General features: G+C 44.1%; 1 protein-coding gene across 1 annotated transcript in view; it reads right to left on the reverse strand.

The window, feature by feature from the left end:
• plxna2 (plexin A2) overlaps window positions 1-15059 on the reverse strand; it is a 212695-nt gene that overhangs the window by 168789 nt on the left and 28847 nt on the right. Inside the window, exons 3-4 of the mRNA XM_028582483.1 lie at window positions 13271-14604; window positions 4995-5177 (exon numbers count right to left, since the gene is read on the reverse strand). Of these exons, the coding sequence (XP_028438284.1) occupies window positions 4995-5177; window positions 13271-14604 (1517 nt within the window). The remainder of the gene's footprint in view (window positions 1-4994; window positions 5178-13270; window positions 14605-15059) is intronic.

Genomic DNA, 15059 nt, shown 5'->3' on the forward strand with positions numbered 1-15059 from the left:
AACAGAGTGACAACAACTCTGCTTAGATCCCTCGCTTCCACATCAAAATCTAGACCAGGCTAAGCCAGGCTACGCCAAAGCAGGACCTGGACAAGGGGAGCAGGTGAGCAGCCTCCAGGTTGACAGGCAACAGGCTCAGGTTCCCACATCCAATTCCCTGTGAAGGCGACGGATCCAAGTACTAACTCTCTGAGGCTCATTGGGGGTGAACACAGCATTGAGGGGTGAGGGATGGGGGGGGGGGAATGTTACCACTTGTCCACCAGGGCCCTGCAGGAGCAGCTGCCTGCATTTACAAGCCTTTTTAAGTCCCCGACACTTTATGCCCTATGATCAGCTGCTACCCTCAGCAGCACACAATGTCTGCACATCACACACATCCTTGGTGCTATTCGCGCCAGTGCATTCAGACATGCACCCTCTGCCACGTTAACCAGTTCAACAGGACTTGTCCAATTAAACACCTGAACCACCCTTTCAAGTTGTCCCCTTCAGCTGCCAGGGGCATCATCCAAACCAATTCCTGATTACTCATCAGGGCATGATGAGAAGAATTAATTAGGCCAAAAGCAGCACATCATGGTTGAAGGCTTTAGGGATAAAGAGCCAGAAGACATTTATTTTTTTTATTTTTTTCCATCCATGGTTTACTGCTGACACAACCCAGCACTAATCAACCGCTGACTTACATTCAATGCACACATCCACCGCCGTGATTTAGGGTTGAATAAAGAAAACTAAGCATGCAGCGCAGGTCAAAATACTGAGGAAAAACTAGCCTAAAACTGCTGAAAGAATATATTTAAAAATTAATATATTTAAAAAGCCTTCTGGGAACGTATCCCTGTGGTCTCAGGTTGAGCAGCACTTAACCCCTGCTGCTCTGAGAGAACTGGGATGGAGGATGTTTATTCTCACTGTCTGCGAATTGCGTCTGATTAACAGGGGAATCCAGAATGTGCCTCTACTGAGCTTGCTTTAACCTCCCCGTTCATCTATCGCTGGGATATCTTTTAACATCCAATTTAACATTTGCAGCCGTGCCCTCCATCTCCATCTATATCAAAGGCTGTGCTCCGCGCAGATCCTCTCCGCCTTAATGCCGTTGTTGCTTCCCACCAATCCCAGTCCTCATGTGGGATATATGTCTGCTTAAACACAAAAAAAAATGAACCACACACAGCCAATTCCAATTTAGATGATGCAATTCTTGGGTAATGTGTATCCAGAAGAAACTGCATAGCAGATCACCTATCTCTACAGTCTGACTCGCCGAGCCCCGTAGCAGTCTTTTGGTCTCCGGGTAGATAAGAGCGATAACGTAGATGACGGAGCCTGGTGAGTGTCAATGTAAATCCAGAGCTAGAATTTAAATAGGAAATTAACTCATGGGCAGGACCACGAGCTCACTGGACCATCTTCTGTGTGTTAGCTTCGGGACTGATTGGAACTGGTTTCGCTGTTGCTAGAAAAAAAGCGCACAAAGCAATATTGATTGCCCCCTAGCAGCTTTTCTGCTGAGGTGAACATCTACTGCCCTCCACAATCAATCATCGCCTCCAGGGGTGCCACCCTGAAGTCCACAACCAGTTTCTGAAGGCCTCATGACACTCAGACTACACATTTAACACATTGCTATCGTATGATAGTACTAGGGTCCACTCTTGGTTGGGAATGAGAAACCTCCATTTTCAGGAAATATAGATTTGGCTTTTCCCTTTTATTTTAAAGTGGATAGATATGAAAGGAGGAGAGAGATATTGGGGATGACACACACAGCAAAGGGCAGCAGGCCGGATTCAAACCCTGCGCCACTGTAGGACTCCGCCAACATGGGTCGAACGCTCTTACTGGGTGAGCTAGAGGCCGCCCCGAAATCTAGATATTTTAGTTTGATTCTATATGACACAGTAAAATGGAAGCGCTTCACACGGTGATTGCTAATATACCCTACGAGGCTCACATCTGTAGTGTTATTGTTTTCTATGATACATGCATTCTCCTCATCTTAGTGTTTGCTCACTCCCCCACCCTCTTAACCCCTCTTTCTCAATCAATCCCCTCGCAAAAGCCAGCCAGAGGCAGCGGCATCCGCCAACACTATCCCTCCTGCTCTGCCATGCTCCAGCAAAGCCCAGGAAACAGCAGCACATACAGACGCCAGTCTGCAGGGGAGAACGACAGGTTGGGGGTGTTGGGGGGGATTAGGAGTGGCATTGAATGGGGAAGTGAGAGATGGAGGGCAGGGGAGGGGAGGGGAGTGGGGATTCTTTGGGAAGGGAGCCAATCCAATTACAGGCAGCGGTGCAGCCCTGGTTTCTTTGGCGGCACTAAATTCACATTTCAACGGTCTCTTCTTCCCTCCCCCAGTACCTTCTCCTTCTATCTTGGCGTCTTCCTGCTACTCTTTTTCTTATTTTTTTCTCATCATGGCTCACACTCACACCCTCTAACTGTGCATCGCCACACTCTCCCTCCCCCTCAACCCCATTTGTCTGTCCTTCCTGGTTGCAGGAAAGAGGTAAAAAAATAAAAATAAAAAAAGGTATAGAACTGTATCGCCAGCAAAACATCAAATCTTGTCACCATATAGCTGTGTCATGCTCAGATCTGAAGGAAGCCTGCAGCATCCTAACCCAGTCCACACGTAACTCTTATCAGACTGGTGCAGATCAGCTGCAGCCGGGGCTCATCGGGTCACCCTGTCCCTCTGCAACACCTGGGGGAGTGAATGGATAACACTCTCGATGTAAACACATGCATATTTCGGGGAGACCGAAACACACGCACACACCTTAACAATTGGCGGTGGGCGAAGCAGTCCTCTTCCTACCACCACTGCCATGCAGCGTTATTGATTATTCATTCTCTTTCGCCACGCTGCTGAACACTGCTACGGTGGGTAGGCTAATTGTGGCCCTTCTCTCTTTCATGCCCATTAGGTGGACATTCAGTGCTCGTTGAAACATGTGCTTGGTAAATCAAGACCGGTTCGTGTCCAGTAACGTACCTGCATGCAAATCTTTGCTCATCTAATCGCGGGATTTCAAACAAATTGGATTCAAATGAAGTCCAGCAAACTCAACAGCACGGTTCCACTAAAATACACACTTACCAAAAACAGAGGTTAAAAACCTAAAATCCAAATGGTCTCGCTAATAAGAGATAATAATCAATGTTTCATTACTCTTAACATTAATGACTGCTTTCTCTCATACCTTTCAATATACAACATGTTGAGAGATGATGTCCATGGCACCTTTCGCTGGGTATAATCAAGGTATTCAGAATACTTCTATTTGAAGTAAAAGTCCTGCATTTTCATATCCAAGCTACCTCACAGTGAGATTGAAAAACAGATCCAAGTCCTCTTTTGTGGTCTTTTTCGGTCACAAGGTTTTTCCTGCCGGTGTATAAGTGCCTTGGTACATGTTATATGTAGTGATGTCTGTGTATACATGTCTGAAATTGTGTTCACTGCTGTTCTGGTTTCTTTTTTTTACATTGCCAAAGTGATTTCTGCCGCAACCTAACTTCCCAATAGACAATAAATCCGATGATTACTGGGAAGTTACTGCTAATGTGTTTTGCTAGTACAAGTTGTATTACAACCTTTATTGTTTTTAACGTGGCTCAGACTCTGTGGTTGAGTTCTCCACAAGGTTTTTCTGCTCGGTCCACAGACCTTGGTACCCATTCTCTAGGTGTCCTTCTCATACCCTGGTTAATTCCTCTCCCGTGTTAGCGTTACTGTGGTTACAGTCATGCCCCTCTGCGGAGTACACAGCAGCACGCAAGGCTACTTTGCATGGATTTTCATACAGGGAGCAGAAGATGGGAGATAGAGACAGAGGACTGGGGGAAGGCAAGCGGCAGTGTGGCAGGAAGCGAGGAGATAAAAACAATATGCAAGCAACTGCAACACAGCGGGGAAAACACTATTTTCTGTCTCATCTAATTTAACCAGGAAGAAAAATTTGCTAAATTATTTAACAGCTCAAACAGGGGATTACACCCAATGAATATTCCCTCCACCACAGCCTGATTGGTGTATTGATTTAATTATGAATAGATGGAGACCAAAATAACTCAAACCAGTCCAGTTTGTTTTGCGTTGCCATGCTTGAAATAAGAAAAAAAAAGGGGGTTTCTGAATGGTTTTAAAAAACTTTCTTCCTTTTTAATTTTTCATTCAAACAGGCAGCCCCATGGATGGAGGAGCCAAGGGGAACACTGACAAGTCCTTCAAAACCTGTCATCTAGAAAGCACCATCAGTATGCACGACAAACAACTATGGTGACACAATGCGGCCACAAAAACACATTATGTACATTAAAACAGGGCATTAACATTTTAACATTCGACAAATGGCCTCAGCATCGGTGCCAAAACAGTGCAACAGCTGTGCTAAATTAAATCAGCAAAGCGTAGATATTTTCCAGAGCATAGCGCTCACTTTCCTCACCATTCAATCCTGTCAGTGAGCAACCTCATCTAATACCCTTTTTGCTGTGTCTGGGGTGCAAAATCTATCATTACTAACTGGCCAGCAGCCCTTAACCCTCTGTGGCGTCTGTATTCTCTAACCAAGACTAGGAGGTTTAGTGCATGGGCCTGCTCTCTCTTATGCCTCTCAGTGAGCCACAGGCAGAAAGGTGCCTATTAAAATTAATGGGCCAGTGCAGGTTATTCAACACTGCGACACTGGAGCTCACTTAACAAGGAACTGGTAATGACCACTAGAGTGAGCTAGCCATCGCCATTATGCCTCTCCGACGCTTTGACAGCAGGCATTAAATATTAAGGAGATACGTTTCCCTGTGACCATGATCCATCTGTACGGAAATAGGACCACTTCACGGTGTCTGTACCCCATGGACCACCGGACAGTGTCTTTATGTATCACAGTGATGAGCAGGGAGCAGAAGTCCCCTACAGCAGGCCTTTAACTGGGGTGAGGGGGTGAGAAGAGGGAAAAGAAGCTGGTACTCACCTTCTTTAGGCGTCCACTCTTGGTGCCCACAAAGGCTACACAGTAGCCATTGTAGACATAGGAGGTGACCGAAGTCATGCGATCGCGTGTCTCGGTGTAGAGAGTGTGACCGGTCACCAGCTGAGAACCACCAAGCGGCTGGTTGATGTCCAGACCACAGAAAGAGTCGTCAATGGGCACCGGCTGCAGACAGAGAGGAGAGCAGGGGTCAGCAACCGTTACTATCAAAAGAGCCACTTTTGGTAAAAACATCAAATCTGTCTGGAGCCGCAAAAAATATTTGAGCCTTATAGTGAAGATAACACAGTGTGTTAAGTCTAAATTAGCCTATCAACATTACTCATATTTCTTAATGAGCATTCATTAATATAGTGATGTTTGTTGCCATTTTTTTATGGCACTGTCTTTGAAGAGGATAGACGCTGGGCCGTAGTGGTATGCACGATTTAGTTGGATGAAAGGTTACAAAAATTGATTATGTAAGAATCACTTTAGGCCTTCAACAATGTTAAATGAAAATTAAAAAAAAAAATAATTGTTACTCATTTCAATTTAATCTTTTTGTTGTTGAAGCTATAGGGAGCCACTGGAGAGGGGCTCAGGAGCCGCAGGATGCAGCCCCCTGTTATAGAAGTATGAATGAAGGACAAGAGATAAACTGGAATGTAGAAAAGCATTGTAAGAAAAAAAAACAACTCATGACTGTGAGAAAAATGTGTCACATTAAACATGGAAACCCTCCACATGAAATGAACTGTACGAGCGACAAAAATACCTCAGCGGAGACAGAGAATAAGAGAATAAGACATTAGGAGAGTGGCGAGGCTGAGGCGCAGAGCATTATAAAAGAAGACAGAAGATGAAGGTGACCGGGTGGGCCAGAAGGAGAGAGCGATGGTCAAAGTTGTGGAAACCGTGGCAGTGGCAGAGAGTGTCTGAGACGGACAAAGGGTTGAGAGAGGTGAGCCTGAGAGAGAGAGCGACAGAGCGAGAGAGAGAGAGAGAGAGAGAGAGAGGGAGAGGGAGGGAGATCAGAGCGAGGTGGAGGTGTGCAGGGAAGTCTCCCAGCCAGACAAACGCTTGCCTTTCTGTTTCCACTTGGCAGACATGTTTCAGCTCCGCCTGACTGAGCTCCACCTTGCTCTCACCGAGGCTCATTACCCTGGCCTATCATCACACCTCTGCAGGAAGACACATGCTGCATGATAACTATGTGCTCCGGCAAACACACTGCGTAATAACCATGCAACCCCGAGATATGCATCTAAGCGAAGAGGCTGCAATGAGCTGTATTTACCCATTCATTAGAAAATAATCACTATCAAAAAGTCTCATTAAGTTTGACTTCTGTTGGAAAAATCTGGGTGTGACTATACTGTACAGTTTAAAAGAATTGCTCAGTGTGAAGACTTAACTCTGTCCTGTAGGCCAATGGTTCCCAACCTTTTTGGTCTGATGTACCCCCACAGCCCAGTCTGATGAACTCACGTACTGTACCCCTTTATCAATTCCCAATGTGTTCCAAATGTATAACACCATTTATTATATAAAAGTGGATATTGTTTTGGATAGGGATATCATTTTTCATACTATTTTCATACAAAGGTCAATATTTAGATTGGTTTAGTCAGCAACCATACTACTACCACTATATTATATTTCAACTATTAACTATTAATTAGTATTATTACTACTAGTCTTCTGGTAGCTGTGCCAAGAGAAATCTCAATCATTACCAATCTTACAGAGACGGAGGGCATAGGTATATGTAAGGAGATAACATAGGCACAGGCTAATTATTGCTAACTAAAATGCTAGTTAACATTAGTAATTAAACTTAAACAGCTAATGTAAGTCGAAACTGCCTGCGAGCTTCTCCTGTACTATATGGTAATTCCTCTACTATGCAACAGTAAGTCGCTTGGTTATGACACAATCGTTAGCCTATTTTTATAAAAATGTCTGCTACAGAGCCATAACGCGAGGTACAAGGTAATGGAGCCTTTTATACATTGTCGTGTTTCTTTAGAAATAAACAACGGACAAATAGAGTCTTTAAACGCTTCAGATGTAAAGTTATTTGCTGTCAAAGTGGCGCCAAAATGAATGGGAGTCAATGGAATGCTAACGGGTGGTGATCGCTTTGTAGCATCAAAATGGCGCCATAGGAGGTTCGAGTTCTGAAGCAAAGCTTACCCCCTTGGTTGAGACGGCAAGACAAGTGCTCCGGGACCGTCTACAAAGTACAACACCGAAAAGAGATACAAAAATAGTTTCAAAAATTGGCATATGCTTATTTTTTTTAAAGTAAGTGCTGTAGTGCAACTAGAAGGAGACAATTTATAATTGAGGTAAGTTTGGAGACACTATCTTATTTAATCATTAAATTAATATATATTTTTGTATCTCTTTTCGGTGTTGTAGTTTGTAGACGTCCCGGAGCACTCGTCTTACTGCCGTCTCAACACCGGAACCAAACAGAGCTGAATTAGTACACATTTTATGCATTTCTTTCACATCTACTGCAGTCAGATTCACTGTGTTCACTCAGAATAAATCACTTCACATGGGTAGGCACTTGGAATGACATTTCGAAAATGCTAAGAGGTTAAAGCACGTTTAAAACTTGGCCTGTTTTAGCCTCCGCGGTGCTAACACTAGCAGGAGGATAACACGGTGTAGGCAACACCGATTGTCGTTTTTTCTCGCTACTGACACCACTCCAAATTTACAAAACAACAGAGCTACGTGTTGAAAGTGACCGGGATTCTCCTTTAAGCTAACTATTTAAACCGTTTATCCATTACTTTTAGCTATTTATTTCTACCATAAATTCATGACTTTTAGCTACCTGTTTTAAATGTTTATCCATAACTTTTAGAGGTTTCAACCATTTATTCATTACTTCATTCATTACTTCTAGCACCTTTGACCATTCATTCATTGCTTTTAGTTACCTGTTTAAACTTCTGTTGCTCGCTTTTTAACCAGTTTTCACGCACTCTTACAGAACTGCAACATGTAGTGTTCAGGTGTTACAGCTGATGAGTTCCTTTAATCAAATCATAATTTCAAGTTTGTCTTCACAATCTTTCCCCGTACCCCCTGGCAATAGCAGAAGTACCCCTGTTTGGGAATCTATCTCAGATAAGATAGGAGGAGGTGGTGAATGAGGAGAAGGACAGTGGTCTTTGTGGTGTTGAATCAGGTCAGCTGACACAGTCTGAGTGCCAGTGGCCTCAAAGTGCCATGTGTAGTAAAGTGAGATGTCCAGACAGGCCAAGCACTCCTCCAATGTATACATCCTATAGTCACTCGCTCACAAACTATCTTATTCTCCCTCCGAATTTATATCCCTCTCTTTCCAACCCCAACTCATTATTTCCTCTATCTGCCACCTATATCTATGTCTCGCCTGTCTCCGTCTTCGTCCCTGTCAGAGTGGTATAAGGCAGGCTATGTTGAGTGACATTTCCTACTCTGGTAGGCAGCTCTTAGCCTCTCTCTACACACTCCATGGCTGTAAAACCTTTCAGTACTACGCAGACTTTCATGAGCGGAGCAAAGGCAATAATGCTGACAAGGAACAATCGCCTCCGCTCTCATAGTCACGCCCGCCACGTTATGGCATTTCCTTGTATTTCCTTTGCCCGAAATAGCACAGAGTGCTATGGGGTACTCCACTGCAGTATTCAAATTGGGAAGAATCATGTAAGCTTACTTCATTCTCTTCTCTCATGGTTCTAAAATCAAATGTACTGCAAGTAATTTAAACATATGCGGATTAGACATGGACACAAAGAATAAATCAGATGGGAAAGCTAGCAGATATGTTGAGAAACAGCCGTGAGTTCCAGACTTTGGCTTATCAATAGCTGCTGCCTCGAATGCATGCAGCTATTCCACATATGATCTTTGGGGATCCAGACCATTTGGTTCTGATTATATCTAGATTGTTTAGATGATTTATGCTTAGCAGACTTGGCCGCCAAGCCTGATCCCTTTTTTTCTTATACACCTTCTTGCAGATTTTGTTTTTTGCCTCCTGGCTTTCCTCTGCCTTATCACAAATCTCACCAGCAGTGAATAAATGTAAATTTGCCACGTCTCAAACTGTTTCATACAGATTATGTTGGTTATCTTTAGCACAGCCGCGGTGAGACAAAAATAGACTGTAACCCTGTGTGATTAATACTTATCAAATTACTCGCAATACGGTAAAATACAATACTGAGAAAACACTTTGGTCTGCTTCAACAGTTGACTACATAATCATGTGAAACTATGTCACAAAGTGGCAGAATTTGAATGGATGAATTGTGTGACATAATATCAGAGTTTCCCTCCCAAGGTATATCGGTGATATCAACACTAGCTCCCCTTTGCTCTCACGAGTGGCTAATTAGTTGGTGGAGCACGAGCAAAAAGCAGGACAGGATGATAGTGTTAGTCAGAGAGCGACACACACACACACACACACACACACACACACACACACACACACACACACACACACACACACACACACACACACACAGCCTGATACAGAAATTATTCAATCATGGCTTCCCTTCCTTGGGAGTGACTACAAAGATGGTGTGAATCTCCAGATGGCAGAAGGCTGGACGGCTGGGTGATAAATCTTTGATTGGCTGCGGTGTCTGAATCCCCTGGCTCAGCCTCAGTTCCATTCCCAGCCTCGGCCTTGGCCTGCATGTAAGCGCCCTGCACACACAGTGAAACGTCTGCAAGACGGCAATGGGAGCTGGGGGTGTAAGCTTTGAGCTGCTGTTAGCAATGGACCAGAGGAAAGGCACCGGGGACGGTACGTGTCGTTTTCTCAGAAACCAAGCAAAGTATTGTTAACAACAAATACACTCTCTCGGGATGGTCTAACCTTGATTCACCTCATATTTTAAAGGATACTCTAAAAATACCGCACAGCGTGGAATCTGGGACATATTTATTCAAGAAACACAAGATGTGAAACATATGTGCACTTTAAAGCAGCCACACTGTGTGAGTTGGGGGGATTTAACAGCAAGCAGACAATGTTAGCATGCTTGACATATCCGGTTGTTAAATGAAATTTGTGTTGACTCATCCATTGACATCTATCTGCATAATCCGTATTATACTATGGATTTATTAGGAGCTCATTGAGGATGAGGACATGGTCTTAAGGACTGTATTTTGCATCGTCTTATCTCTGCATAGCTTGTGTGTCCTTAGTGTATAATGTGAAAGGAGAGCAGAACGTTATCGGCAGTGCGTGTCTATAGAATGGAGGGGGAGGTGCAACTGTGCAGGTAACGGCTGGCACCCTTCAGAGCACAATGAGATGATCGGGGTTCTAATTCAAGCTCCCACAGATAGACCCTAACCCTCCCAACCTCATACCAGTGTTGTAGTCAAGACCAGATAAACCAATGTGTGAGACCAAGTCATCACCAGGACCAGAGTGTATCCAGGCCGAAACAAGACCAAGACTCTGAGGGGTTGAGACTGAGTCAAGACTAGAGATGGTCCGATAACACTTTTTGCTTCCAGATACCGATTCTGATACCTGAAGTTGGGTATCGGCTGATACCGAGTACTGATCCGATACCAGTGTGTCATATATTTTATCATGTTTTAACAACTGTATATTACTATCCCTGTATGGATGTGATATGATTTCTATCTTTGTTGTCTGTCTGGCTCAGGTTATACTCTTTGTGAAACATGAACAAACACAAACAATGAATGCCACAGAACTTTCTTTTATTATCCAGTTTGACAGTCAGTTATAACGGAAAAAAAAACAAAAATCAACTACTTTAACGTAGAATTTCTTTAGGGCTTTATTACTTGGTATCAGATCGGTGCATAAACTCCAGTACTCCAGTAGATACCAACGTTTTAGGCAGTATCGGAGGCGATACCGAACATCTCTAGTCAAGACCAGACCAGTGCGAGTCCCACACTGCATGTCACGATAGAATGTGGAAAATGCTAACCACAGGCACTCCTCAAAGTCATCTGAAAGATCCACATTCCCATAAAAAAAGAAAAACAAATTAAGATTCTTCTTCATTCACCTCTTCTATTACCATTATTGTATCATGAGAAATGCCTTGATAAAATAATCAAAAGGCAGTTGTGGTCTTGACCGGTATTAAAAGAAATCTTTATCTGAGCGATTCCGAGACGAGACAGAGACCTTCAAAAAGTGCTCTTGAGACCAAGACCGATCTTGAGTACTACACCACTGCTACATACCACCATCTCTCCTTCTTCCGCCTACTCTCCTTCTTCCAACCTCTTCTCCCGCCTCCCAGATAATGTCTCCCTCCTCCTGACAATCACCTCTGACATTGTGCTAATGGAGAATGTACTGATTTTAATAAGAGTGGTCAATTGTGTGACCTGGGGGGATTAGCAACAAAGGAAGCCGATCAGTGGCTCCCATACTAGCGAGGAAAGGGATATCATTAAACCTTCAAAATACATTAAGACCTACTCTTTCATGTTTTCATATAACACACATACACACACGCACACGCACACACACACACACACACACACACACACACACACACACACACACAGTAACGGACTAGTTACACTTACTTACTTACTTACTTACACTTAACTAGTCATTAAGTCTGAATGTTCTTAAATTCCTATTAGCAATTACAGAATGAAAGCACAGAGGACTGTAGCCTCCTGGGAGTGAGGGGAAATCAAGAAGTTAATTCTACTTAACAACATGCAGCAGAGTCATGGCTTTGTATTACTCGCTGTAAAAAGGGCGGAGAGTGTGTTTATTTGTAATGTGCTTGAGGAGAATATTATCACTTTGATGCTTCTCAGGAAAAATTAGGAATATCTCACATTGAAAAATACTTGAAAGTGGTTGTTTTGTGATAACCGATCTGCAGAACAATTTGACATGATTGCATGTAGTGTGCGAATCATTTGATAACAGAGAGTGTGCTACGCAAGGCAGTCAAAAGCCTTTCCTGAGAATTGCTGTGTTTGTTTTCATTACAGCATACGCCCCTCCAAACTTTGAACGCTGTGGTTTCAGGGCTCATTGAGAAGTTTTGGTCATTTGCCCTACTGTTTAAGATCTTATTCTAGGGGAGGAAATAAGATGTAGCCTAGATGTTGTTGGACCATTGTGGAATTCTGACCATTAAAAAGTATGGTACATTAATGATTCTTTCATCTCATCCTTGTTTGAGGGCTGATTACAAACAGCAACAAAGACAACAAATCCTCTACTGCAGGGGTCTTCAACCTTTTTTAAGCCAAGGACCCCTTAACTAAAAGAGAGATGGAGCAGGGACCCCCTTACTACATACGTTGTATAAAATTAAGTTGCATATTAAACTTGGCCTTTATACATACCCTTTTTGCGTAGAATACTAAGCTATTCAAATAGGCTAATAATTGTTGCCGTGCTTTTATAAATGATTGTTTTAATGTTAAACATACATGTGACACAGTGAACCCTTTGTATTACCTGTATATGTGGATGGCCTTAGTGACTACCTTACATATAGGCCAGTAAGCAGTGGGGATTTAAAACAGTAATTTGAAGGCGCCCCTGCGTTGACTCTGAGGACCTCCTGGGGGTTCTGGACCCCCTGTTGAAGATCCCTGCTCTAGTGCATTTTCAGTGAGATCCTTGTTCACTCTGAATTACAGATGTTCAAGAACGAACTGTGTAAATAATAACTTACATTCCTCAATAGGGCTGGGTATCGTCAAAGATTTCCTGAATCAATTTGATTTCGATTCACAAGGCACAGATTCGATACATTTCTGATTAGATTCAATATTGATTAGGACAGGGACGTTTCAGTTGCAATACCAGTTTTGCTTGGATATTCAAGAGATTCTCAGACAACTTTCTGTAAACTGTACAAGCAAGAACCAACCCAAATATGTTTTATAATGCAACAGGTTAATGTTTATATTAACCCCCAAAAGTTTGTTTTTAAGTACTTTTAAGTTATACAACCAATGGTGAAAAGGCATATATTTAAAAGATAGATTTTGGGATTTTATTAAACGATGTCAGATCGCTCAAACAAAAATCAATTTTAATTGGGAGAACCGCTTATTTTAACCTAGTCCTTTTTCTCAATGAGAGCAGCTTTTTGGCCATTTATCGTTGTGGAAGTGCCACCACATGCAAAAGGCATATTTCAGTCACAATCATAAAAAGTGCATACCGTGTGAATAGTGCATCTGTGTGCATGCAAAACCATCAGCATCTAACTCACCGCTTTGGTGCACTGTACATCTTTCCCCAGCAGCCAGTTGAGCTCAAGGTTTCCCTCTCCCTGGTAGCAGGACTGCAGGCGCTCCTTGATTCGTGCATTGATGTCTCGGATGGTGAAGACGCAGAGCGCCGAGTCATCCGGCGGGCGATGGAACTGCTTCTGGCCCTTGGAGAAGATGGTGAAGAGCACGTCATCTTGGGCGCTGATGTTGAGCGAGGCAGCGAGAAAGCGGCCCGGCTTGCCGAGGTAGGCGGCCTGCAGCAGCCGGTACTCGACGCCGTTCTTCACGCAGCCGATGGGCAGCGAGACATAGGAGTGAAACTTGCGATCGTCTTTGCAGAGGCGGACGATGCGAGAGGTGTAGAAGAGGTCACTGGTGGAGCCGCTCGACGACATGCTGTTCTCCGGCGTCTCGGGCTGCACAGTCAGGAAGTAAACAAAGCTGCCGCTGGCGAAGCCGTAAACATAGTAGATGTCAAAGTGGGAGACCAGTGCCAGCGTGTCTGATGGGATCTTGATGAGGGAGGACACAAAGTCGGTGTGCAATTCGTAGTCAAGCATGGCAGAAGACTCTGGGTCACGGGGCAGCTTTCGACTGGAGATGGTGGGAAAGTAGTCCTGTTTTCCATCCACTGCCGTGCCGATGAACAGGGTGCCATCCTGGTCCTGTGAAGGCACAATGACCCCATACATGGTCCCAGTCTGGTTGACGCTGGAGAGGTAGTGCTCTTTCTTGTGGGAGGGCTCCACCAAGATAAAAAGGTCATCCAATCGGAGGAGTTTGCAGACACCCTGGTAGAGGCTGCCACAGGCCAGCAACCGATTTTGGGAATAATCAATGAGGAGAAGCTTGTTGACATTGTTGGTAGAGACAAGGGGCTCAGTACAGGGTTGGACAATCAGAGGGGGGTAGCAGGCCTTGTTGTCATCTTCTGGGCCTGTATCATGGGAAACGAGGAGGGTCAGGTTGCCCGAGAGCTTGTACACACGGTTGACTGCTCCAATGTACAAAGCCCCTGTGGTTTGGTGAACCGTCAGGTGGTTGAAGACCCAGTCCCGACGTTCAGGGTGGAAACTAGTGAATGTCTGCCCGCTGCACAAGGCAGGGATTACTAAGAGCCAAAAGCCTAGCAGAGTAGATATAGCTCCTACTTTAGGGTCAGGTGATGAAGTCCTGCGCATAGCCCGCCGGCCCTCCATGTTTAACGGGCCTGCAAGGAAACTGCAGAGGAGGCAGAGAGAATGAATGAGGGGAAGACGGGAGGAGACCCTGGCCTTTTTGTTGTCGAAGGCTAACTTGCAGGTCAAATCTTCACAAGGGTCTTCACATGTTTCTGGAAAAGAAAACAAAGAAAGAGAAACGATGTTAGATATCACAGTATGACTAACGCATCCTACAAAGGAAACACATCTGACCAAATGGAAAAACGCTCATCATTAGAAGAGCTTTCACTGTTTGAAAAGGTCAAAGTTCATCCTCAGCCAGGCGATAAGCTGCGGAGGAGAGGAGTGGAGCTTTAAAGAGACAATGAGCGGAAACCATCATGGTGCACATTCCAAAGGAGTTGCTGGACGGGGCACAATGCAGGAAAGCGAGGCAGGTTACAGCAAGGGAAATTAGCCTGACCTGACTCATAGTACCGCTGCTGCTGTCCCACAGTGAGCAAGCTGTTTCCAAGAACAGAACGACATCCCAACGCAGACTCACAATTCACATAAAGCCACGGACACTTGGCGATGACTCAGCAGAATTAAAGTTGATTCAAAATGTATTTAAAAAAGGTATTCA

Source organism: Perca flavescens, chromosome 7, assembly GCF_004354835.1.
Source record: "Perca flavescens isolate YP-PL-M2 chromosome 7, PFLA_1.0, whole genome shotgun sequence".
In the NCBI taxonomy this organism is placed as follows: domain Eukaryota; kingdom Metazoa; phylum Chordata; class Actinopteri; order Perciformes; family Percidae; genus Perca; species Perca flavescens.